Source organism: Salmo trutta, chromosome 26, assembly GCF_901001165.1.
Source record: "Salmo trutta chromosome 26, fSalTru1.1, whole genome shotgun sequence".
NCBI classification, from domain to species: Eukaryota; Metazoa; Chordata; class Actinopteri; order Salmoniformes; family Salmonidae; genus Salmo; species Salmo trutta.
Window position 1 is genome coordinate 37,236,908 of NC_042982.1, and position 25,797 is coordinate 37,262,704.

A 25,797-nucleotide genomic window follows, 5' to 3' on the forward strand; every position below is an offset into this window, starting at 1 on the left:
GAGCTCCATAAGGACTGGCCTCTGGGTAGTCCTGCTCCTCCTCACTACTGGTGGTCTCTGTAGCCATGTCCTTAGAACCAGACCCCTCCTCATCTAGGACACAGGGACAAAGGACAGTCAGGGTGTTTGTGTGCATAGTCGTTACCAGGGCTGGATGAATGGATGGCTTGGGTGTGTGTGTGTGTGTGTGTACACTCACTGCCATAGCTGGATGACACAGTAGAGTGACTGGCTTGGCTCTGCAGAGTGGAGGAGGGGCTAGGAGAATCTTCATCGTCCGTGTCATCACTGTCAAACGGAACTAACTCTGGCCCCGCCCCTGAAGGGGGCTCGGTCAGCTGCAGCGCCGTATGAGAAATGGAGATGTGTAGCTGCTGCTGGGATGGGGTGGAGTCAACAGCTACACGGGGAGGGGCTGGGAAGGGGTCCACTCCACGTTCCCTAGGAGACACAGGTTGCAGGATGCTGATTGGTTAGAAGTCAGTAACGTTAGCATTACAAGCATTGCAGGACATCAACAGTAAAGACTGATACGTGTGTGTTTGTACTCTCTGCTCTGTGTACCAACCTGCCCTTGAGTCCAGGGACCGCGGCGATGCAGATGATCCTAGCAGAGCAGACAGCGATACAGGCCTCTACAGTGGGCTGGTCTCTGATGTTCAGCAGACACACCTGGCCCACGTAACCATCACTGTTACACACCCACACCTCACTGCTGCTCTCTGGACAACTGTGGCTGGGGGAGGCACAGGAGAACTGGGGACGGAGAGGCAGGATAGGAGGAAAAGGACTATGAATACTTAAGTAGGCGTGTTCTCCATCACAAAACCCTGAGCTTTACCGTAGACAGTCAGAATGGCCAGGTAACCATGTCACACCAGGGCAGGCTGGTCTCTCACCTGCATCCCACTACGAGTCTTCATAATGGGGACAGCCTTCAGGAACTCTGGGTCCCACTGGTCCTTATTCATTGCTACACACACACACACACACACACACACACACACACACAGGAAGTGCGAAGTGGATGTTATTAACTTAGAGTTTAATCTCAAGAGAAAGACGGGTGAACTATACCTGTAATATAATGTTAAATAACAAAGGTGTTTTCTCATACCCAGTTTCTTCTTGGCATCTTCGAAGGCCTGTTGGAAGTTGCTGCGTATGTCTGGGGAACTGAACTCGAAGACGAAGCTGGTTTCTGCCGAGGCGGTGGTCAGCTCCAGCTTGGTGGGCAGGAAGGTCATACTGAAGGCTAGAGACTGTTTCTCTGCAAGCTCCCTGTGGACCGACGCCATCAGGTCCTTAATCACATCATCCAGAGACTGAGGAGAGAGAAGAGAGAGAAATTAGGTTTGTTAAAGGAGGTTTCTCAGAGAGAGAAACTAAATGTAATTGTGTATGTGTGTATGAGATTTGCTAGATGTGAGGTGTGTGTGTGTGTGTGTGTGTTACCTGGTGAGAGAAGCTGAGAGTCTCTGATAGTTTGCTGATGTGTCCCAGTGTACTCAGGTCCTCGTCCAGTCGACCAATCATCTTCTGGATGGTCTCTTTGTTGGTTGCCTGGGAGGGGCCTTACATACAGGAAAAGAGATGATGACATCTGACCTCTGATACTCACAGGAAACTACAGATCCCATGAGCACTGTGATACAGGAAGAACTACAGTATAATCTCAGATACATATCAAAATAAAATTGTATTTGTCACATGCGCCGAAAACAACAGGTGTAGACCTTACCGTGAAATGCTTACTTACAAGCCCTTAACCAACAATGCAGTTTTAAGAAAATAGAGTTAAGAAAATATTTACAAAATAAACTAAAAAATGTAAATACATGAAGGTAATTTCAGACTATAAACTACACATCCCATGAACACTGGGATACAGGAAGAACTACAGTATAATCTCAGATACATTTAAACTACACATCCCATGAACACTGGGATACAGGAAGAACTACAGTATAATCTCAGATACATATAAACTACACATCCGATGAGCCCTCAGGAGACTTACTTTTCACCATCTCCACATCCTCTAGGGGAAGTTTCCACAGGAACTTATATTTACTGGAAGTGTCGATCACGCTGGCGGCAGAGTACCTGGAAAGAGAGGGAGATAGAAAGACGAGAGGACAGGGAGAAAGACGAGAGGACAGGGAGAAAAACAGAGCTATTTCTGTGTACGATGCAGAAAGCGTAATGTGTTTCAGGCAACACCAGGGGGCAGCAAGACAGTCATCTTTTATTTAACACTGCAAAGTATGGGATGAACCCATAGAGAATGATAGAGGCCTCTAGTAGCCAAAAAGACGTCTTAGTATGGGCAGCGCCCTATCTATCTCTATGGGTGAACCAAGGGGCCAGGGCTATCTATCTCTATGGGTGAACCAAGGGGCCAGGGCTATCTATCTCTATGGGTGAACCAAGGGGCCAGGGCTATCTATCTCTATGGGTGAACCAAGGGGCCAGGGCTATCTATCTCTATGGGTGAACCAAGGGGCCAGGGCTATCTATCTCTATGGGTGAACCAAGGGGGCAGGGCTATCTATCTCTATGGGTGAACCAAGGGGCCAGAGCTATCTATCTCTATGGGTGAACCAAGGGGCCAGGGCTATCTATCTCTATGGGTGAACCAAGGGGCCAGGGCTATCTATCTCTATGGGTGAACCAAGGGGCCAGGGCTATCTATCTCTATGGGTGAACCAAGGGGCCAGGGCTATCTATCTCTATGGGTGAACCAAGGGGCCAGGGCTATCTATCTCTATGGGTGAACCAAGGGGCCAGAGCTATCTATCTCTATGGGTGAACCAAGGGGCCAGGGCTATCTATCTCTATGGGTGAACCAAGGGGCCAGGGTTCCGGTTTTGACTACTACAGTCTTGCTTCAGTACTGCAGTTTAACTGAAGTCCAGCCCAGAAAGTCAGTTTCCATAGACGGCCCCATAGAGAAGTCCCCATTTGAAAATTCCTTTAGTCATCATTTTTGTGCACAAAACATCCACTGAATTACTCAAATAACTGTCGCCGAGGCCGATTTTTGTTCATCACAAAGATATTAACACTTTATATTCATCCAATGTCTGCCATATTTCTGGATGACGTGATGAGCTGCGTCCTGTGCACATTCAGTCTGGTACGCATGTGAAGCTGGGCTGTGAACAGAATACTCCCCGGATACAGACAGTCCACATATTGGCGTAGAGGAACGGGAGTAGATTAGGTTGAAAACAAAAGGTCTAATGTTAGGTTAGGGACCTAACATTAACCCATACAGTCTCTACTCATCAAACAGGGATTCCCAGGAGGATTGTTAGTGAGTGGAAAAATACAAGATGGACTGATCTGTCTGTTGTCATTCTATATTGTGACTCAGAAGCTCAAGCAGCTACATTGCAGGTTTGTGTGTGTGTGTGTGTGTGTGTGTGTGTGTGTGTGTGTGTGTGTGTGTGTGTGAAGCTCACAGGCTCATGGAGCTGCGTCTCAGGGATCCAGACTTCCTCTTTAGGGTGGTGCAGATGAGCAGATCACTGAAGAGGAAGAGAGAGCGGTCTTTCTTACCCCCCACAGTCTTCTGCAGAGAGAGAAAGAGAGAGAGAGAGGGACAGATGGACAGACAGCGAGAGAGAAAGAGTGAGAGAAAGTGTGAAAGAAAGAGTGAGAAAGACAGAGAGAGAGAGGGACAGACAGCGAGAGAGAAAGAGAGTGAGAGAAAGCGTGAGAGAGAGAGAGAGACATCCAATCCTTCTTATCTGTTATCTAGATTGATATCTGACAGAGGGCAGTCTCTCAGCAGAGTATCTATGGTTTCTGCTGTCAGTCTGGAAGACCATCATAATGTCACACTGTCAATCTACTGTCTCAGTGTCTCAGTCTCACCGCCTCCATCACCATCTCCTGTCTCAGGAACTTCCTCATTGGGTTTAGGATCTGACAGAGAGAGAGAGATTAGAATCATTATTTCAGTACCATCAACTTTGAGATTTCTTTCTTTTGCTATGTGAGTATATATATATATAAATGATATATATAAATGTGAGAGTCGTACATCTCTGACGTGTTCTACTCCCTCGATGTGGGCTTCTATCTCCTGCATGACGCGTGTCTCTCTCTCCACCTCCTCCGCAGAGCGACGCCCCTTATTGATCTTCTCAGCCAATCGCTTGATGTCTCTCTGGGCGTCCAATAGCAACGGGTGGTCTGGATGTTCCTCAGGAGTGTGCTTCAACAGATCCTAGAGAACAGGGACACACATTTTACTACCAAGTAAAGGAAGCTTCATCTGCAGGAGAATATGAATCCAAAGACACATGTTTACCTTCATCTTTCATACGCAGGCCGTAAATACTGAACTGGTTGACATTGAGGAAACAGCTAGGCCAGGAGAAGCCTGGGAACTCACCTCGAACTTTAACCCAGTTAGACAGAGGGGAGGAGACTCACCTTGACCAGTTAGACAGAGGGGAGGAGACTCACCTTGGCCAGTTAGAGGGGAGGAGACTCACCTTGACCAGTTAGACAGAGGGGAGGAGACTCACCTTGACCAGTTAGACAGAGGGGAGGAGACTCACCTTGGCCAGTTAGACAGAGGGGAGGAGACTCACCTTGACCAGTTAGACAGAGGGGAGGAGACTCACCTTGACCAGTTAGACAGAGGGGAGGAGACTCAACTTGGCCAGTTAGACAGAGGGGAGGAGACTCACCTTGGCCAGTTAGAGGGGAGGAGACTCACCTTGACCAGTTAGAGGGGAGGAGACTCACCTTGGCCAGTTAGACAGAGGGGAGGAGACTCACCTTGGCCAGTTAGACAGAGGGGAGGAGACTCACCTTGACCAGTTAGACAGAGGGGAGGAGACTCACCTTGACCAGTTAGACAGAGGGGAGGAGACTCACCTTGACCAGTTAGACAGAGGGGAGGAGACTCACCTTGACCAGTTAGACAGAGGGGAGGAGACTCACCTTGACCAGTTAGACAGAGGGGAGGAGACTCACCTTGACCAGTTAGACAGAGGGGAGGAGACTCACCTTGACCAGTTAGACAGAGGGGAGGAGACTCACCTTGACCAGTTAGACAGAGGGGAGGAGACTCACCTTGACCAGTTAGACAGAGGGGAGGAGACTGCCCTATGACAGTTAGACAGAGGGGAGGAGACTCACCTTGACCAGTTAGACAGAGGGGAGGAGACTCACCTTGACCAGTTAGACAGAGGGGAGGAGACTCACCTTGACCAGTTAGACAGAGGGGAGGAGACTCACCTTGACCAGTTAGACAGAGGGGAGGAGACTCACCTTGACCAGTTAGACAGAGGGGAGGAGACTCACCTTGACCAGTTAGACAGAGGGGAGGAGACTCACCTTGACCAGTTAGACAGAGGGGAGGAGACTCACCTTGACCAGTTAGACAGAGGGGAGGAGACTCACCTTGACCAGTTAGACAGAGGGGAGGAGACTCACCTTGACCAGTTAGACAGAGGGGAGGAGACTCACCTTGACCAGTTAGACAGAGGGGAGGAGACTCACCTTGACCAGCAGCTCATAACGGGGGATCCTCTGGACAGGCTTGATCATCAGATCACCCAGGGCCTGCTTCTCCTTGTTCTCACGCATACTGGTCTGTGGGGGGGTGGGGGGGGGGGGGGGGGGGGGGGGGGGGGGGGGGGAGATGGAAGGAGCGGCAGAAGAGAGAGAAAGGGAGAGAGAAGAGAGAAAAAGGGAGAGAGAAGAGAGAGACAGAAGAGAGAGAAGAGAGAGAAGGGGAGAAGGGGAGAGAGAGAAGAGTGAGAGAGAGAGAGAGAAGGGGAGAAGGGGAGAAGGGGAGAGAGAGAAGAGTGAGAGAGAAGAGAGAGAAGGGGAGAAGGGGAGAGAGAGAAGAGAGAAGGGGAGAAGGGGGCAGAGTTCTAGTCAGACGTACATATGAGCCATACAGTGTGAATAATCTGTCTGGTTTCTCCACAGACACTAGATGGCGGTATGGTTCCACATTCTGATCAGTCACACTCCTGTGACCGAGTCACTGAAGAAGACCTGTGACTTTTAAACAGTCATCATCTAATCTGGACAAAGGTCAACTATAGAGGGGAGAAAAACAACAGCTGATAGGTGACTGGAGAAACAGACACACACACTATACATACACACTATACACACACACACACACACACACACTCCCGCTCAGCCCAGTCCAAGCTCTTCTCTGTCCTGTCACCCCAATGGTGGAACCAGCCTCCCCTTGAAGCTAGGACAGCAGAGTCCCTGCCCATCTTCTGAAAACATCAAACTCTACCTCTTCAAACAGTATCTTAAATAATCCTCTTCACCCCCCTGAAAAAATTAATTAATAAAAATACACCTGAACCAGCCACTATATGACTGAGATATGAGATATGTGGTTGTCCCACCTAGCTATCTTAAGATGAATTTACTAACTGTAAGTCTCTCTGGATAAGAGCGTCTGCTAAATGACTCCAGTAGAACCTGCCTGTCACTCAAAGAGCTGGGTCAGAATGCTCTACCTCAAGCCGAGTGTAAACTACACCATTTGGCCCCAATTAAGCTGCCTCAAACACGTTTTTGAGGTCGTAGACAAAATCCTGATGTCATTACCTACTCGAGGGTGTGCGGCCGATCCTGTCTTTGGGCGTTTGATTTTATTGGCACAAAATTTGCAATGATCGTGTAGTGTGAACGTGCAACGGCAAGTTTTGAGAACAGTGATCAGCGAAAGCCAATTGGAGCTCGCCAGAGATGAGGCCAGTGAAATGATGACGTTGTTTCACATCACCCAGAATATATGGACTAGACCAGGACTAATGATAGTACTGGTATGAATATATAGACTAGACCAGGACTAATGATAGTACTGGTATGAATATATAGACTAGAGCAGGACTAATGATAGTACTGGTATGAATATATAGACCAGGACTAATGATAGTACTGGTATGAATATATAGACCAGGACTAATGATAGTACTGGTATGAATATATGGACTAGACCAGGACTAATGATAGTACTGGTATGAATATATGGACTAGACCAGGACTAATGATAGTACTGGTATGAATATATAGACCAGGACTAATGATAGTACTGGTATGAATATATAGACTAGAACAGGACTAATGATAGTACTGGTATGAATATATAGACTAGAACAGGACTAATGATAGTACTGGTATGAATATATAGACTAGATCAGGACTAATGATAGTACTGGTATGAATATATAGACTAGAACAGGACTAATGACTACTACTGGTATGAATATATAGACTAGAGCAGGACTAATGATAGTACTGGTATGAATATATAGACTAGATCAGGACTAATGATAGTACTGGTATGAATATATAGACTAGAACAGGACTAATGATAGTACTGGTATGAATATATAGACTAGATCAGGACTAATGATAGTACTGGTATGAATATATAGACTAGAGCAGGACTAATGATAGTACTGGTATGAATATATAGACTAGACCAGGACTAATGATAGTACTGGTATGAATATATAGACTAGATCAGGACTAATGATAGTACTGGTATGAATATATAGACTAGAACAGGACTAATGATAGTACTGGTATGAATATATAGAACAGGACTAATGATAGTACTGGTATGAATATATAGACTAGAGCAGGACTAATGATAGTACTGGTATGAATATATAGACTAGATCAGGACTAATGATAGTACTGGTATGAATATATAGACTAGAGCAGGACTAATGATAGTACTGGTATGAATATATAGACTAGAGCAGGACTAATGATAGTACTGGTATGAATATATAGACAAGAGCAGGACTAATGATAGTACTGGTATGAATATATAGACTAGAGCAGGACTAATGATAGTACTGGTATGAATATATAGACTAGAGCAGGACTAATGATACCAGTACTATGTGTTTGTACTTGCCTTTAAAAGTGTCAAATCTTTACAGCTCTGAAGTTCACAAGAAATGTTATTCAATTCAAAATGTTGGCTAGATATTTCAACGTTGTATGACAAGCGTGAATGTCTGACTGAAAACGTTTTTGAGGCTGCTTTGAGCCACAGCTCGTTGTATCTACGTTAACAATACAATCACATCAGTGGTTTTCAAGAGACAGTGTGGTGGTTCGGAGAATCCTCACCACCACCTAAAGAATGTTCTAGTGTGACCTACCGTCTGCGTCACACCCCTACGTTGGCAAGACAACACTACAGGAAAGATGGTTGTCTTTTGTTGCGAGAGGCTCAGCGTTGTTTGGATCATTTAAAGTTGTGTAATGTTCGCCCGGCATCAGAGGATCAGTGATCAAGTGTCTCTTTCTAAAGAAAACCTCCTGAGAAAACTGATATTGGACGAGCAGGAGGGACAGGATGTACACACACACACACACACACACACACACACACAGACCAAACACACACACAGAGACACACACATACACACTAGCTAAAGACAAGTCCGAGCATCACACTCACCTACACATACAAGTGTCATATAGACAGTGGACACTCACACTCAGACAGCGGACACTCACACTCAGACAGCGGACACTCACAGATAGACAGCGGACACTCACAGATAGACAGCGGACACTCACAGATAGACAGCGGACACTCACAGATAGACAGCGGACACTCACAGATAGACAGCGGACACTCACAGATAGACAGCGGACACTCACAGATAGACAGCGGACACTCACAGATAGACAGCGGACACTCAGATAGACAGCGGACACTCACACATAGACAGCGGACACACACACATAGACAGCGGACACTCACACATAGACAGCGGACACTCACACATAGACAGCGGACACTCACACATAGACAGCGGACACTCACACATAGACAGCGGACACTCACACATAGACAGCGGACACTCACACACAGACAGCGGACACTCACACAGACAGCGGACACTCACACAGACAGCGGACACTCTCAGATAGACAGCGGACACTCTCAGATAGACAGCGGACACTCACAGATAGACAGCGGACACTCACAGATAGACAGCGGACACTCAGATAGACAGCGGACACTCACACATAGACAGCGGACACACACACATAGACAGCGGACACTCACACATAGACAGCGGACACTCACACATAGACAGCGGACACTCACACATAGACAGCGGACACTCACACATAGACAGCGGACACTCACACATAGACAGCGGACACTCACACACAGACAGCGGACACTCACACAGACAGCGGACACTCACACAGACAGCGGACACTCTCAGATAGACAGCGGACACTCTCAGATAGACAGCGGACACTCTCAGATAGACAGCGGACACTCTCAGATAGACAGCGGACACTCTCAGATAGACAGCGGACACTCTCAGATAGACAGCGGACACTCTCAGATAGACAGCGGACACTCTCAGATAGACAGCGGACACTCTCAGATAGACAGCGGACACTCTCAGATAGACAGCGGACACTCAGATAGACAGCGGACACTCAGATAGACAGCGGACACTCAGATAGACAGCGGACACTCAGATAGACAGCGGACACTCAGATAGACAGCGGACACTCAGATAGACAGCGGACACTCAGATAGACAGCGGACACTCAGATAGACAGCGGACACTCAGATAGACAGCGGACACTCAGATAGACAGCGGACACTCAGATAGACAGCGGACACTCAGATAGACAGCGGACACTCAGATAGACAGCGGACACTCAGATAGACAGCGGACACTCAGATAGACAGCGGACACTCAGATAGACAGCGGACACTCAGATAGACAGCGGACACTCAGATAGACAGCGGACACTCAGACAGCGGACACTCAGACAGCGGACACTCAGACAGCGGACACTCAGACAGCGGACACTCAGACAGCGGACACTCAGACAGCGGACACTCAGACAGCGGACACTCAGACAGCGGACACTCAGACAGCGGACACTCAGACAGCGGACACTCAGACAGCGGACACTCAGACAGCGGACACTCAGACAGCGGACACTCAGACAGCGGACACTCACACTCAGATAGACAGCGGACACTCACACTCAGATAGACAGCGGACACTCACACTCAGATAGACAGCGGACACTCACACTCAGATAGACAGCGGACACTCACACTCAGATAGACAGCGGACACTCACACTCAGATAGACAGCGGACACCCACACTCAGACAGTGGACACTCACACTCAGATAGACAGTGGACATACACACTCACCTCCAGGAACTTGAGGAATGCCGGCTTGGCCTCTTTTGCGATTCTCACTGCATCTTTGGCGTTCAGAAAGTTATCGATGTATGCTGAATAAATATTAGCAAGAATCTCTTTGGAGAACTGTGTACAAGAGAGAAAGACAGAGATGGGAGGAGAGAGAGAGAATATTAACAGGCAAAATATACTGGAAAGAACCCCCCCATACTAGGTTCGGTTTGCTCCTAGCAGAACTCGGCTAGGTGAAGTGAACATCTGTGCCTCGCATACTTTAGCTTGAAAAATTTGAAAAAAGTGGCAATATTACTCTTTGTCCCTTTAGAGATGCCATAGCAACAACATAGACAAAATAGTCTGAATTTATGTAAGATAAAATCATGAAATCTGTCATTTTAAATCTAATTAAGATGTTTGGTGCAGTATTTCTCAAATTAAAAATGTGCAAGAAAACAAATTGTCTCTTGTTGAAAGAAAACAAACATTTCACTGAAGAATCCTGTCCATAGTTCCTACTAGCAGTAGTACTGTTGACCAATCACCATCGAAGGGGCGTAGAAAGAAAAAAAAACGTCCAAACCCCAAATCGAACAAAACGTCATAATATATTCACAAACTGTTGACTTGGAAAAATGTGACAGGCTTTAAGCTGACTCTGAAGGAGGATGAATCCTACCCGGCAACAAGTGTTTGGTGAGCCTGGCTCTGGCTGGGATTGGTCAATATGGTGATACATAGCAAGCCTCGCTTCAGGCTTAAAAACAAGGGATCCATAGTGGGGAAAAGCGGAGCCTCAGTGGGGAGTGATGATGGAGAGCACAAACACACACATCCACAGGAAGTGAGCACAACACGCATTATGGCATGCTCCCCACACACTGTGACTCCCTCTGAACAGCCGTTTCTCTATACAATGGATTTGAGGGAGGAGGTGAGAAACAAATTAGAGGGGCAAGGAAATTTAAAGAGACAGAGAGAGAGACAGAGACAGAGACAGAGAGAGAGAGAGAGAGAGAGAGAGAGAGAGAGAGAGAGAGAGAGAGAGAGAGAGAGAGAGAGAGAGAGAGAGAGAGAGAGAGAGAGAGAGAGAGAGAGAGAGAGAGAGAATAAGGGGCATGGTTTAACAGTAACACAGAAATAGGCATTTCAACCCCTCATGAAAAGAGCTGCCCATTCTCCTCCATCCTCTCTCCTCCATCCTCTCTCCTCCATCCTCTCTCCTCCATCCTCTCTCCTCCATCTGTCAGGAGTGATATCAGGATAAATCAGGTGCCTTACACCACAGCCAGTGGCACCTTATTATATGAGGAGGAAGGGCTCATAATAATGGCTGGAACGGAATAAATGGAATGTATTGAACACATCAAACACATGGTTTCCATAGGTTTGATACCATTCCATTCCAGCCATTATTATGAGATGTCGTCCCCTCAGCAGCCTCCTGTGGTCTACACCTAAGCTGTCACCTGTAACCCCTCTCCCCATCCCTCCAGTTACACAAGCAGCCACTCTCCCCATCCCTCCACCCTCCAGTTACACAAGCAGCCACTCTCCCCATCCCTCCACCCTCCAGTTACACAAGCAGCCACTCCCCATCCCTCCACCCTCCAGTTACACAAGCAGCCACTCTCCCCATCCCTCCACCCTCCAGTTACACAAGCAGCCACTCTCCCCATCCCTCCACCCTCCAGTTACACAAGCAGCCACTCTCCCCATCCCTCCACCCTCCAGTTACACAAGCAGCCACTCTCCCCATCCCTCCAGTTACACAAGCAGCCACTCTCCCCATCCCTCCAGTTACACAAGCAGCCACTCTCCCCATCCCTCCAGTTACACAAGCAGCCACTCTCCCCATCCCTCCAGTTACACAAGCAGCCACTCTCCCCATCCCTCCAGTTACACAAGCAGCCACTCTCCCCATCCCTCCAGTTACACAAGCAGCCACTCTCCCCATCCCTCCAGTTACACAAGCAGCCACTCTCCCCATCCCTCCACCCTCCAGGTACACAAGCAGCCACTCTCCCCATCCCTCCAGTTACACAAGCAGCCACTCTCCCCATCCCTCCACCCTCCAGTTACACAAGCAGCCACTCTCCCCATCCCTCCACCCTCCAGTTACACAAGCAGCCACTCTCCCCATCCCTCCACCCTCCAGTTACACAAGCAGCCACTCTCCCCATCCCTCCACCCTCCAGTTACACAAGCAGCCACTCTCCCCATCCCTCCAGTTACACAAGCAGCCACTCTCCCCATCCCTCCAGTTACACAAGCAGCCACTCTCCCCATCCCTCCAGTTACACAAGCAGCCACTCTCCCCATCCCTCCAGTTACACAAGCAGCCACTCTCCCCATCCCTCCAGTTACACAAGCAGCCACTCTCCCCATCCCTCCAGTTACACAAGCAGCCACTCTCCCCATCCCTCCAGTTACACAAGCAGCCACTCTCCCCATCCCTCCACCCTCCAGTTACACAAGCAGCCACTCTCCCCATCCCCTCCAGTTACACAAGCAGCCACTCTCCCCATCCCTCCACCCTCCAGTTACACAAGCAGCCACTCTCCCCATCCCTCCACCCTCCAGTTACACAAGCAGCCACTCTCCCCATCCCTCCACCCTCCAGTTACACAAGCAGCCACTCTCCCCATCCCTCCACCTCCAGTTACACAAGCAGCCACTCTCCCCATCCCTCCACCCTCCAGTTACACAAGCAGCCACTCTCCCATCCCTCCAGTTACACAAGCAGCCACTCTCCCCATCCCTCCAGTTACACAAGCAGCCACTCTCCCCATCCCTCCAGTTACACAAGCAGCCACTCTCCCCATCCCTCCAGTTACACAAGCAGCCACTCTCCCCATCCCTCCAGTTACACAAGCAGCCACTCTCCCCATCCCTCCACCCTCCAGTTACACAAGCAGCCACTCTCCCCATCCCTCCACCCTCCAGTTACACAAGCAGCCACTCTCCCCATCCCTCCACCCTCCAGTTACACAAGCAGCCACTCTCCCCATCCCTCCAGTTACACAAGCAGCCACTCTCCCCATCCCTCCAGTTACACAAGCAGCCACTCTCCCCATCCCTCCACCCTCCAGTTACACAAGCAGCCACTCTCCCCATCCCTCCACCCTCCAGTTACACAAGCAGCCACTCTCCCCATCCCTCCACCCTCCAGTTACACAAGCAGCCACTCTCCCCATCCCTCCAGTTACACAAGCAGCCACTCTCCCCATCCCTCCAGTTACACAAGCAGCCACTCTCCCCATCCCTCCAGTTACACAAGCAGCCACTCTCCCCATCCTCTTCTGTCACTCTTTCCCTTCTAATGTGGGAGTCATTATTTTTTCTCCTTTTAAGGGCGCAGTGCATTCAAAAATGTGGTTTGTTGTGTTTTACATACATTTCCACACTATGAGGTTGGAATAATACTGTGAAATTGTGAAAATTATGATAATGAACTTTTAGTCTAAGAGCTGTACTTATTTCTTATTTAATGAGGGAAATACTTATTTCCCTCATTAAAATGCAAATCATTTTATAACATTTTTGACATGCGTTTTTCTGGATGTTTTTGTTGTTATTCTGTCTCTCACTGTTCAAATAAACCTACCATTAAAATTATAGACTGATCATTTCTTTGTCAGTAGGCAAACGTACAAAATCAGCAGGGGATCAAATACTTTTTTCCCCTCACTGTACACTACATGACCAGAAGGTAGAACATTTATGTAATGACATTCTGTGATTGTCATCAGGCCTACACTGGAAGCCTATACTGACGTGTCCCCTGCTGTCTGCGTGCGTCTCGGGAATTGGCCATTCGTCACCACACGACTCCACATCAACATGGAGCGTTCACCACACGACTCCACATCAACATGGAGCGTTCACCACACGACTCCACATCAACATGGAGCGTTCACCACACGACTCCACATCAACATGGAGCGTTCACCACACGACTCCACATCAACATGGAGCGTTCACCACACGACTCCACATCAACATGGAGCGTTCACCACACGACTCCACATCAACATGGAGCGTTCACCACACGACTCCACATCAACATGGAGCGTTCACCACACGACTCCACATCAACATGGAGCGTTCACCACACGACTCCACATCAACATGGAGGGTTCACCACACGACTCCACATCAACATGGAGCGTTCACCACACGACTCCACATCAACATGGAGGGTTCACCACACGACTCCACATCAACATGGAGCGTTCACCACACGACTCCACATCAACATGGAGCGTTCACCACACGACTCCACATCAACATGGAGCGTTCACCACACGACTCCACATCAACATGGAGCGTTCACCACACGATTCCACATCAATTCGCTGATTTTTCATGCTGATGACATACAGTCATGGTAAATAATGGTGTATTATAGTTTTTTTGACATTTTGTTTTAATTGTTATGTTTTACCGGTACCGGACCACACCGACTTACTTTCACCCGTGGTTTTTCCATTGTCCATGGTTCACAGTGATTGGAAGGAGGGAGGTACTTACCGATTGGATAAGCAGCTGACCCACGGTCTGTTTGTCGTGCCATTGGCTGATGCAGCCGGTGACCTGTTCCAGGAAGTGCTCATGGTGCTCCAGGATCTCTGGGATCTGATAAAACATCTCATCCACCAATGAGGGATCAACTAGTGATCCACTGTCTGGCTGCTTTAGAGGCCGCATATAGCCCTACAGATAGAGAGAGAGAGAGGTAGAGAGAGAGAGAGAGGGGGAAGGAGAAAAATAGAGGGGACAGAAGAGAGGAAATAGAAGAGGGAGAGAGAGCGATAGAGGGGGGAGTTAGAGAGAGAGCAAGAGAGAGATGGGGGGAGGTAGAGAGAGAGCAAGAGAGAGATGGGGGAGGTAGAGAGAGCGAGAGAGAGGGAGAGGGGGGAGGTAGAGAGAGCGAGAGAGAGGGAGAGGGGGGAGGTAGAGAGAGCGAGAGAGAGGGAGAGGGGGGAGGTAGAGAGAGAGCGAGAGAGACGGAGAGGGGGGAGGTAGAGAGAGAGCGAGAGAGACAATATGTTTCTATTTTGGGAAAATTAAACCTTATTTTCCTGAAACCAGCCTCGTGAAATGTGATCAAATCCATGCAAGCCACAGAGCCCGTGAAACAAGCACCCATGCACACACACTGCAGTGCTGTCGCATGTGTAGAACAGGAGTTGGAATGCTGTATTTGTGTGAGATCTGCGTATACAGCCTGAGTTGGTAGGATGTGTGGGATCTGCGTATACAGCCTGAGTTGGTAGGATGTGTGTGTGTGTGTGATCTGCATATACAGCCTGAGTTGGTAGGATATGTGTGTGTGTGATTTGCGTATACAGCCTGAGTTGGTAGGATGTGTGTGTGTGTGCGAGGTGCATTGTTTATTAATACAGTGTGAGTGTGTGTTTGGGGTCTGTTCAGAGGGTTCCTAATCGATGGTGTCTCACACACGCTTCTCATTCTGTTTTGACTACATGGCACCTGGGCTTACTATGGCTGCAGTTTAACATACCCCCTCTCTCTCCCTCTCACAAGCCTCTCCTAACCCTCTCTCTCCCTCTCACAAGCCTCTCTTAACCCTCTCTCTCCCTCTCACAAGCATCTCTTCCCCTTTCTCTCCTCTCACAAGCCTCTCTTCTCCCTCTCTCTCTCAACTCTCCCAAGCCTCTCTTCCCCCTCTCTCTCTCTCAACTCTCCCAAGCCTCTCTTCCCCCTCTCTCTCAACTCTCCCAAGCCTCTCTCAAGCCTCTCTTCCCCCTCTCTCTCTCTCTCTCTCTTCTCCCAAGCCTCTCTTCCCACTCTCTCTCAAGCCTCTCTTCCCCCTGTCTCTCAAGCCTCTCTTCCCCCTCTCTCTCAAGCCTCTCTTCCCCCTCTCTCTCAAGCCTCTCTTCCCCCTCCCTCTCAAGCCTCTCTTCCCCCTCCCTCTCAAGCCTCTCTTCCCCCTCTCTCTCAAGCCTCTCTTCCCCCTCACTCAAGCCTCTCTTCCCCCTCACTCAAGCCTCTCTTCCCCCTCACTCAAGCCTCTCTTCCCCCTCACTCAAGCCTCTCTTCCCCCTCACTCAAGCCTCTCTACCCCCTCACTCAAGCCTCTCTTCCCCCTCACTCAAGCCTCTCTTCCCCCTCACTCAAGCCTCTCTTCCCCCTCTCTCTCAAGCCTCTCTTCCCCCTCTCTCTCCTCACTCAAGCCTCTCTTCCCCCTCACTCAAGCCTCTCTTCCCCCTCACTCAAGCCTCTTCCCCCTCACTCAAGCCTCTCTTCCCCCTCTCTCTCAAGCCTCTCTTCCCCCTCTCTCTCCTCACTCAAGCCTCTCTTCCCCCTCTCTCAAGCCTCTCTTCCCCCTCTCTCTCCTCACTCAAGCCTCTCTTCCCCCTCACTCAAGCCTCTCTTCCCCCTCACTCAAGCCTCTCTTCCCCCTCACTCAAGCCTCTCTTCCCCCTCACTCAAGCCTCTCTTCCCCCTCACTCAAGCCTCTCTTCCCCCTCACTCAAGCCTCTCTTCCCCCTCTCTCAAGCCTCTCTTCCCCCTCTCTCTCAAGCCTCTCTTCCCCCTCTCTCTCCTCACTCAAGCCTCTCTTCCCCTCACTCAAGCCTCTCTTCCCCCTCATTCAAGCCTCTCTTCCCCCTCACTCAAGCCTCTCTTCCCCCTCACTCAAGCCTCTCTTCCCCCTCTCTCTCAAGCCTCTCTTCCCCCTCTCTCTCCTCACTCAAGCCTCTCTTCCCCCTCTCTCAAGCCTCTCTTCCCCCTCACTCAAGCCTCTCTTCCCCCTCACTCAAGCCTCTCTTCCCCCTCTCTCAAGCCTCTCTTCCCCCTCTCTCTCAAGCCTCTCTTCCCCCTCTCTCTCCTCACTCAAGCCTCTCTTCCCCTCACTCAAGCCTCTCTTCCCCCTCATTCAAGCCTCTCTTCCCCCTCACTCAAGCCTCTCTTCCCCCTCACTCAAGCCTCTCTTCCCCCTCTCTCTCAAGCCTCTCTTCCCCCTCTCTCTCCTCACTCAAGCCTCTCTTCCCCCTCTCTCAAGCCTCTCTTCCCCCTCTCTCTCCTCACTCAAGCCTCTCTTCCCCCTCACTCAAGCCTCTCTTCCCCCTCACTCAAGCCTCTCTTCCCCCTCACTCAAGCCTCTCTTCCCCCTCACTCAAGCCTCTCTTCCCCCTCACTCAAGCCTCTCTTCCCCCTCACTCAAGCCTCTCTTCCCCCTCTCTCAACTGTGAACTGTCCTCTCCACTCTCACACGTCTTCTTTATCAGCTTTTACTGTCTGAATGAGAGGCTGAACAACTCTTCCATAAATAACTGTAGGGAGGTAATGTTGGGAGAGAAGAGTGGAGTCTATGATAGACAAGGGGTGTAGGTGGGTGTGGTTTAGTGGGGTTGTGGAGTTGTGTGGTGAAGGTTGGGTCTGGGTGGGGAGAGGGTTTGGGTGGGGAGAGGTTTTGGATCTGGGTGGGGAGAGGGTTTGGATCTGGGTGGGGAGAGGGTTTGGGTCTGGGTGGGGAGAGGGTTTGGGTCTGGGTGGGGAGAGGTTTTGGATCTGGGTGGGGAGAGGTTTTGGATCTGGGTGGGGAGAGGGTTTGGATCTGGGTGGGGAGAGGGTTTGGGTCTGGGTGGGGAGAGGGTTTGGGTCTGGGTCTGGGTGAGGAGAGAGTTTTGGGTCTGAGTGGGGAGAGGGTTTGGGTCTGGGTGGGGAGAGGATTTGGGTCTGGGTGGGGAGAGGGTGGGATCTGGGTGGGGAGAGGGTTTGGGTCTGGGTGGGGTCTGGGTGGGGAGAGGGTGGGGTCTGGGTGGGGAGAGGGTTTGGGTCTGGGTGGGATCTGGGTGGGGAGAGGGTGGGATCTGGGTGGGGAGAGGGTGGGGTCTGGGTGGGGAGAGAGTTTTGGGTCTGGGTGGGGAGAGGGTCTGGGTGAGGAGAGGGTCTGGGTGGGGAGATGGTGGGGTCTGGGTGGGGAGAGAGTTTTGGATCTGGGTGGGGAGAGGGTTTGGATCTGGGTGGGGAGAGGGTTTGGGTCTGGGTGGGGTCTGGGTGGGGAGAGAGTTTTGGATCTGGGTGGGGAGAGGGTCTGGGTGGGGAGAGGGTTTGGATCTGGGTGGGGAGAGGGTTTGGGTCTGGGTGGGGAGAGGGTTTGGGTCTGGGTGGGGAGAGAGTTTGGGGTCTGGGTGGGGAGAGGGTTTGGGTCTGGGTGGGGTCTGGGTGGGGAGAGGGTGGGGTCTGGGTGGGGGAGGGTTTGGGTCTGGGTGGGGAGAGGGTGGGATCTGGGTGGGGAGAGGGTGGGGTCTGGGTGGGGAGAGAGTTTTGGATCTGGGTGGGGAGAGGGTCTGGGTGGGTAGAGGGTTTGGATCTAGGTGGGGAGAGGGTGGGGTCTGGGTGGGGAGAGAGTTTTGGGTCTGGGTGGGGAGAGGGTTGGGTCTGGGTGGGGAGAGGGTTTGGGTCTGGGTGGGGAGAGAGTTTTGGGTCTGGGTGGGGAGAGGGTTTGGGTCTGGGTGGGGAGAGGGTGGGGAGAGAGTTTTGGGTCTGGGTGGGGAGAGGGTTTGGGTCTGGGTGGGGAGAGGGAGAGGGTTTGGGTCTGGGTGGGGAGAGGGAGCGGGTCTGGGTGGGGAGAGGGAGCGGGTCTGGGTGGGGAGAGGGAGCGGGTCTGGGTGGGGAGAGGTTTTGGATCTAGGTGGGGAGAGGGTTTGGGTCTGGGTGGGGAGAGGGAGAGGGTTTGGATCTAGGTGGGGAGAGGGAGAGGGTTTGGATCTAGGTGGGGAGAGGGTTTGGGTCTGGGTGGGGAGAGGGTTTGGGTCTGGGTGGGGAGAGGGAGAGGGTGAGGGTTTGGATCTAGGTGGGGAGAGGGAGAGGGTTTGGATCTAGGTGGGGAGAGGATTTGGGTCTGGGTGGGGAGAGGGTTTGGGTCTGGGTGGGGAGAGGGTTTGGGTCTGGGTGGGGAGAGGGTGGAGTCTTGGTGGGGAGAGGGTGGAGTCTGGGTGGGGAGAGGGTGGAGTCTGGGTGGGGAGAGGGTGGAGTCTGGGTGGGGAGAGGGTGGGGAGAGGGTGGGGAGAGGGTCTGGGTGGGGAGAGGGTGGGGTCTGGGTGTGGAGAAGGTGGGGAGAGGGTGGGTTCTGGGTAGGGAGAGGGGCTTTAGCAGGAGTCATAGTATTACCTGTATGAGTGTCCGGAGCGACTCCACATAAGACTGCTCAGTGTCCAGGAGGGTCATCACGACATGTCTTCTCATATCCTGCAGAGGGAGACAACACTGTGAGTGCTACGGCATAACACACACTGAATTTGGCTCGACTGTCATCAAAATAAGGGTTTCCTGTTTACATGGTTAGGTTGGAATCTGTACACTGGGAAAAACACCAGTGTGTGTGTGTGTGTCCACTACAGAGAAGATACAAGCTTGTCAAAGGCTTATGGCTCAAAGGCTAATAGATGAAGAGAAGAGACTCGTGCCTTATCACGACTAACACGGCAAACTACCAGCAGTCACGCTCTACACATCCTACACGCTGGGCCGTCACACACACACACACACACACACACACACACACACACACACACACACCCACCCACCCACGGAATATTAGGCTCAGATTCCTAACGATCTGTTCTCTCCATCTTCCTTTCCTCCAAACCTCTGTCTATTTTCTCTCTCTCTCTGTGTACCTGTAGGTTGTGAAGCAGCGCACCAGGAGACATCTGGCTCTGATGCAACAACACTAACAGAGACAGTGGAAATCTGGTTCAGAGAAGTTAGTCTATCAATGAATGAATCACTCAATGAAATACATTAAGTCTAGTCGACAAAGAGAGAGAGAGAGAGAGAGATAGAGGGAGGGGAGAGAGGGAGGAGAGAGAGAGAGAGATAGAGGGAGAGCGAACGAGAGAGAGATAGAGGGAGACTGGGTTGGCCTGACTCATCCGGTCCGCCCCAGGTGGCTAACGAGACTAACTCTGCCTCTCTCACACACACACCCTCTATTCATTGTTGCCATGCCAACCAGCAGCATCCTCCATCTCTGCCCCTAAAACCCACAGGGGAGAAGTGTCTGACCCACAGACCACTGCTCGGTCACAGGGTTCACTAAAACACAGACAATCACAGGATCAAAGCCATAGGGTAGAGACGGCCTCCACTGATTCTTCACATCATATAGGAGGATAAAACATGATATACTTCCCCAGAACAAAACGGTCCTTTATTCCAGAACACACTAGAACAGGCTTAACTATGCGTTCTAATCTCCACCTCTACCCAGCCTGACATACCTGGTCTGATTCCTCTCAAGGGTTCTTTCCATAGGGAGTTGTTCCTGGCCCACTGGCCAATGTCACATCTGCTTTCTCTTTATGGGTTCAGGTCCAGGTTGTGTTAATATTTGTCGGGCCCCAGGAAGACTAGCTGTCGCCATTGGCTAATGTGAATCTATTATTAACCAGTGCAACAGACAACCCAGACTCCATCAACACTGGTAAACATTACCCTAAATACCAGACAGCTGGAGGCTCATATTTTCCTGCTCCGTGTCCTAATAATAACATTACAAAAATAACATCCCACAATTCCACATTTATACCTGGATCTCCCACAAGGCTCAGCAGGGGAGCATTCATGTGTCCCTAGCCTGAGGAAGGTGACAGTGCCGTCACTGCATAGCAGCAAGTCATTTACTGTGTATGAGAGAGAAAGAGAGAGGGAGAGAGAGACAGAGAGAGACAGAGAGAGAGAAAGAGAGACAGAGAGAGAAAGAGAGAGAGATGGCTTTGCTAGATATTACTGCGTTGTTGGAGCTAGAAACATAAGCATGTCGCTGCACCTGCGATAACATCTGCAAAACTGTTTATGCAGACCAAATAAATAGATTTGATTTGAGAGGGGGAGAGAGAGAGAGCGAAAGAGAGAGCGAGAGCGAGAGCGAGAGAGCGAGAGAGAGCGGACATCTGGTGACTGTCAAGTCCATTAACGTGGGATACACACGCACGCTTTCATGTCATCTTGATATAGTCTAAAATGAAATCAGTTTCGTCATGTCAAGCTGACATAGTATGAACAGGAAGTGAACCCCCAGCCCACCTGAGGTCGTCCAGTTGAAACTGCAACAAGATCTCTGGGTAATCAACATTTATCCAGGGCCTTTCACTGATGCCCAAGTGTCAGTACTGGGTAAAGGACTCTCCCTTCTCTCCTTCCAATAGGATGGACCCTTTTACATTTAGAGTTGACATATTCAAATGTGTTCGTTAATTACATTTAAATAATTTATTCTGGGCTACTGGGCAACCATCGTGTAATGGCAATGCAATTTTTAGAAACTATAATGCATCGGAAATGTGAGAGAACTAAAAGGACATTCAAAAAGAAGTCGAGTTTTGTGCCTTACGTTAATGTGAGTCCTTCTGTTCTCACCTACAGTAGGCTGATAGAACATGATTTTGCTAAATTAGCCCGCAATACCCCTAAACAAGCAGATAATCTCAGTAACGATTAACAAAACGCGTTGAAGGAATTGAAAGACAATCCAGATATTGTATATCTTCTTGAACTGTACTGTTGGTTAAGGTCTTGTACAGTTGAAGTCGGAAGTTTACATAGACTTAGTTTGGAGTCAATAAAACGCGTTTTTCAACCACTCCACAAATTTCTTGTTAACAAACTACAGTTTTGGAAAGTTGGTTAGGACATCTACTTTGTGCATGACACAAGTAATTTTTCCAACAATTGTTTGCAGACAGATTATTTCACTTATAATTCACTGTATCACAATTCCAGTGGGTCAGAAGTTTACATACACTAAGTTGACTGTGCCTTTAAACAGCTTGGAAAATTCCAGAAAATGATGTCATGGCTTTAGAAGCTTCTAATAGGCTAATAGACATAATTTGAGTCAATTGGAGGTGTACCTGTGGATGTATTTCAAGGCCTACCTTCAAACTCAGTGCCTCTTTGCTTGACATCATGGGAAAATCAAAAGAAATCAGCCAAGACCTCAGAAAAAAAATTGTAGACTTCCCTAAGTCTGGTTCATCCTTGGGAGAAATTTCCAAATGCCTGAAGGTATCACGTTCATCTGTACAAACAATAGTGCGCAAGTATAAACACCATGGGACCACGCAGCCGTCATACCGCTCAGGAAGGAGACACGTTCTGTCTCCTAGAGATGAACGTACTTTGGTGCGAAAAGTGCAAATCAACCCCAGAACAACAGCAAAGGACCTTGTGAAGATGCTGGAGGAAACAGCTACTAAAGTATCTATATCCACAGTAAAACGAGTCCTATATCGACATAACCTGAAAGGCCGCTCAGAATAGAAGAAGCCACTGCTCCAAAACCGCCATAAAAAAGCCAGACTACGGTTTGCAACTGCACATGGGGACAAAGTTCGTACTTTTTGGAGAAATGTCCTCTAGTCTGATTAAACAAAAATAGAACTGTTTGGCCATAATGACCATCGTTATGTTTGGAGGAAAAAGGGGGAGGCTTGCAAGCCGAAGAACACCATCCCAACCGTGAAGCACGGGGGTGGCAGCATCATGTTGTGGGGGTGCTTTGCTGCAGGAGGGACTGGTGCACTTCACAAAATAGATGGCATCATGAGGAAAGAAAATTATGTGGACATATTGAAGCAACATCTCAAGACATTAGTCAGGAAGTTATAGCTTGGTCGCAAATGGGTCTTCCAAATGGACAATGACCCCAAGCATACTTCCAAAGTTGTGGCAAAATGGCAAAAGGACAACAAAGTCAAGGGATTGGAGTGGCCATCATAAAGCCCTGACCTCAATCCCATAGAAAATTTGTGGGCAGAACTGAAAAAGCGTGTGCGAGCAAGGAGGCCTACAAACCTGAGTCAGTTACACCAGCTCTGTCAGGAGGAATGGCCCAACATTCACCCAACTTATTGTGGGAAGCTTGTGGAAGGCTACCCGAAACATTTGACCCAAGTTAAACAATTTAAAGGTAATGCTACCAAATACTAATGGAGTGTATGTAAACTTCTGACCCACTGGGAATGTGATGAAAGAAATCAAAGATTAAATAAATCATTCTCTCTACTATTATTCTGACATTTCACATTCTTAAAATAAAGTGGTGATCCTAACTGACCTAAGACAGGGAATTTTTACTCGGATTAAATGTCAGGAATTGTGAAAAACTGAGTTTAAATGTATTTGGCTAAGGTGTATGTAAACTTCCGACTTCAACTGTAAGTAAGCATTTCACGGTAAGGTCTACACTTGTTGTATTCGGCACATGTGACAAAGTTTGATTTGATATTGTGATAAATGCTGATAAGGGTATTATGGTATTAAGCAGGGAGAAAATTATAGTGAGGTCTATGCTCAACTCTCCGATGTTTAGTTCTAGTTCCCAGACAAAAACATGATATAGCTAGCTTCATTGATAACGGAAACGAAGACTACGTCACACCCAGGCTGTTTATTATGGCTAACCCAAAATATATCAAAGTATGGATAAACCTCCTTTACATCCCATAGTGTCAGTTAACAGTAGCCCTATTGAACCCTTTCCCAGTGTGTTGATTTCTTCACCTCTAAATGTGTGCTAGCCTTGCCAGACTTTTTTAGGAGATACCAGGGGCGTGCTTAAGACAATAAAGAACTATAGATGTGACACTGAAAGCATCTTAGTTACGCTTGACGTTCAGTCTCTCTACACTAATATCCCGCATGACACAGGCCTCAATTTATTCTGTCTCTCACTGAAAAAGCCCTCATCAAATGACTTCCCATCTGCAGGCAGTTTCTACAAACAGATTTGGTGTACAGCGATGGGAGCTACATTCGCTCCTAACTATGCAAATGTATTGATGGGATAATGGGAGGAGACCTTCATTTATGACATCAAGAAAAACCCATATTTCCAGAAAAGATACTTTGAGGACATCCTGGTATGGAACGTTACTGATGCTCTCCACTCCGAGTTCATTTCACATATTAACTTCTCTTACCCCAATCTCAAATTCACAGCAGAGAGAAGTCAGGAAAAAATTGACTTTTTGGATCTTACAATCCACAAAAATAAAATAAACAAGTTGGAGTCTACCATGTTCCGCAATCCACAGAGTAGGAATAGACTTTTAGGTGCAGACAGTAACCACCAGGTATACCTTAAGCAGGACATACTGGTGGGTCAGTTCCTAAGACTCTGACCTAACTACAGTAACCACCAGGTATACCTTAAGCAGGCCATACTGGTGGGTCAGTCCCTAAGACTCTGACCTAACTACAGTAACCACCAGGTATACCTTAAGCAGGACATACTGGTGGGCCAGTCCCTAAGACTCTGACCTAACTACAGTAACCACCAGGTATACCTTAAGCAGGCCATACTGGTGGGTCAGTCCCTAAGACTCTGACCTAACTACAGTAACCACCAGGTATACCTTAAGCAGGACATACTGGTGGGCCAGTCCCTAAGACTCTGACCTAACTACAGTAACCACCAGGTATACCTTAAGCAGGCCATACTGGTGGGTCAGTCCCTAAGACTCTGACCTAACTACAGTAACCACCAGATATACCTTAAGCAGGACATACTGGTGGGCCAGTCCCTAAGACTCTGACCTAACTGTAGTCCAGACAGATTTAGAGTGCAAAGCTACTGATATGCGCACCAGGTTCCTGCCACGCGGGTATGATAAGAGTGTCATTGAACAGGCCTATACTCGTGCTAGAGAGACTGAACGTCAAAGCCTACCCACGGGCACTAATACAAACCAGGACAAAACGCCCCCACTTTTGTGTTTTTTTTCCACGGACTACAGCCCATGTGCCGGTCACGTCAAATCCATTATATTGGAACATCCTCATAAGTGATTCAAATCTACCAGAGTTCACAACATTTTCCCCTCCATTTGTTTTCGCAGTGCGCGCAATCTTGCCTCCCAGGCAGTCCAATGGCAGTTACAAGTGTGGCCACCGTGTAGAATGCGACAATACGACCAATACTAAAGTTCTTTATCACCCGAGAACAGGTCAAGAATACAAAAGCCAAAGCTTCGTTAATTGTAGCACCACAAATGTCATATACTAAACTCAGCAAAAAAAGAAACGTCCCTTTTTCAGGACCCTGTCTTTCAAAGATAATTCGTAAAAATAGAAATAACTTCACAGATCTTCATTGTAAAGGGTTCAAACACTGTTTCCCATGCTTGTTCAATGAACCATAAACAATTAATGAACATGCACCTGTGGAACGGTCGTTAAGACACTAACAACTTACAGACGGTAGGTAAATAAGGTCACAGTTATGAAACTTAGGACACTAAAGAGGCCTTTCTACTGACTCTGAAAAAAATCAAAAGAAAGATGCCCAGGGTCCCTGCTCATCTGCGTGAACGTGCCTTAGGCATGCTGCAAGGAGGCATGAGGACTGCAGATGTGGCCAGGGCTATGGGCACAAACCCACTGTCGCTGGACCAGACAGGACTGGCAAAAAGTGCTCTTCACTGACAAGTCGCGGTTTTGTCTCACCCTGGGTGATGGTCGGATTTGCGTTTATCGTCGAAGGAATGAGCGTTACACCGAGGCCTGTACTCTGGAGCGGGATGGATTTGGAGGTGGAGGGTCCG

The 25,797-nt window shown here is 49.0% G+C and overlaps 1 protein-coding gene across 3 annotated transcripts in view; it reads right to left on the reverse strand.

The window, feature by feature from the left end:
• Nucleotides 1-25,797, reverse strand: part of arhgef17 (Rho guanine nucleotide exchange factor (GEF) 17) — a 104,046-nt gene that overhangs the window by 2,869 nt on the left and 75,380 nt on the right. For all 3 annotated transcript variants that reach the window (XM_029715885.1, XM_029715884.1, XM_029715883.1), the window contains 14 exons: nt 19,361-19,438; nt 14,750-14,932; nt 10,229-10,345; nt 5,524-5,616; nt 4,052-4,237; nt 3,883-3,933; nt 3,468-3,577; nt 2,021-2,106; nt 1,456-1,574; nt 1,118-1,325; nt 900-973; nt 569-756; nt 200-441; nt 1-93 (listed from right to left, as the gene is read on the reverse strand). The exon at nt 1-93 is cut by the window's left edge and continues 175 nt beyond it. In XM_029715885.1, coding sequence (XP_029571745.1) covers nt 1-93; nt 200-441; nt 569-756; nt 900-973; nt 1,118-1,325; nt 1,456-1,574; nt 2,021-2,106; nt 3,468-3,577; nt 3,883-3,933; nt 4,052-4,237; nt 5,524-5,616; nt 10,229-10,345; nt 14,750-14,932; nt 19,361-19,438 — 1,828 coding nt within the window. The remainder of the gene's footprint in view (nt 94-199; nt 442-568; nt 757-899; nt 974-1,117; nt 1,326-1,455; nt 1,575-2,020; nt 2,107-3,467; nt 3,578-3,882; nt 3,934-4,051; nt 4,238-5,523; nt 5,617-10,228; nt 10,346-14,749; nt 14,933-19,360; nt 19,439-25,797) is intronic.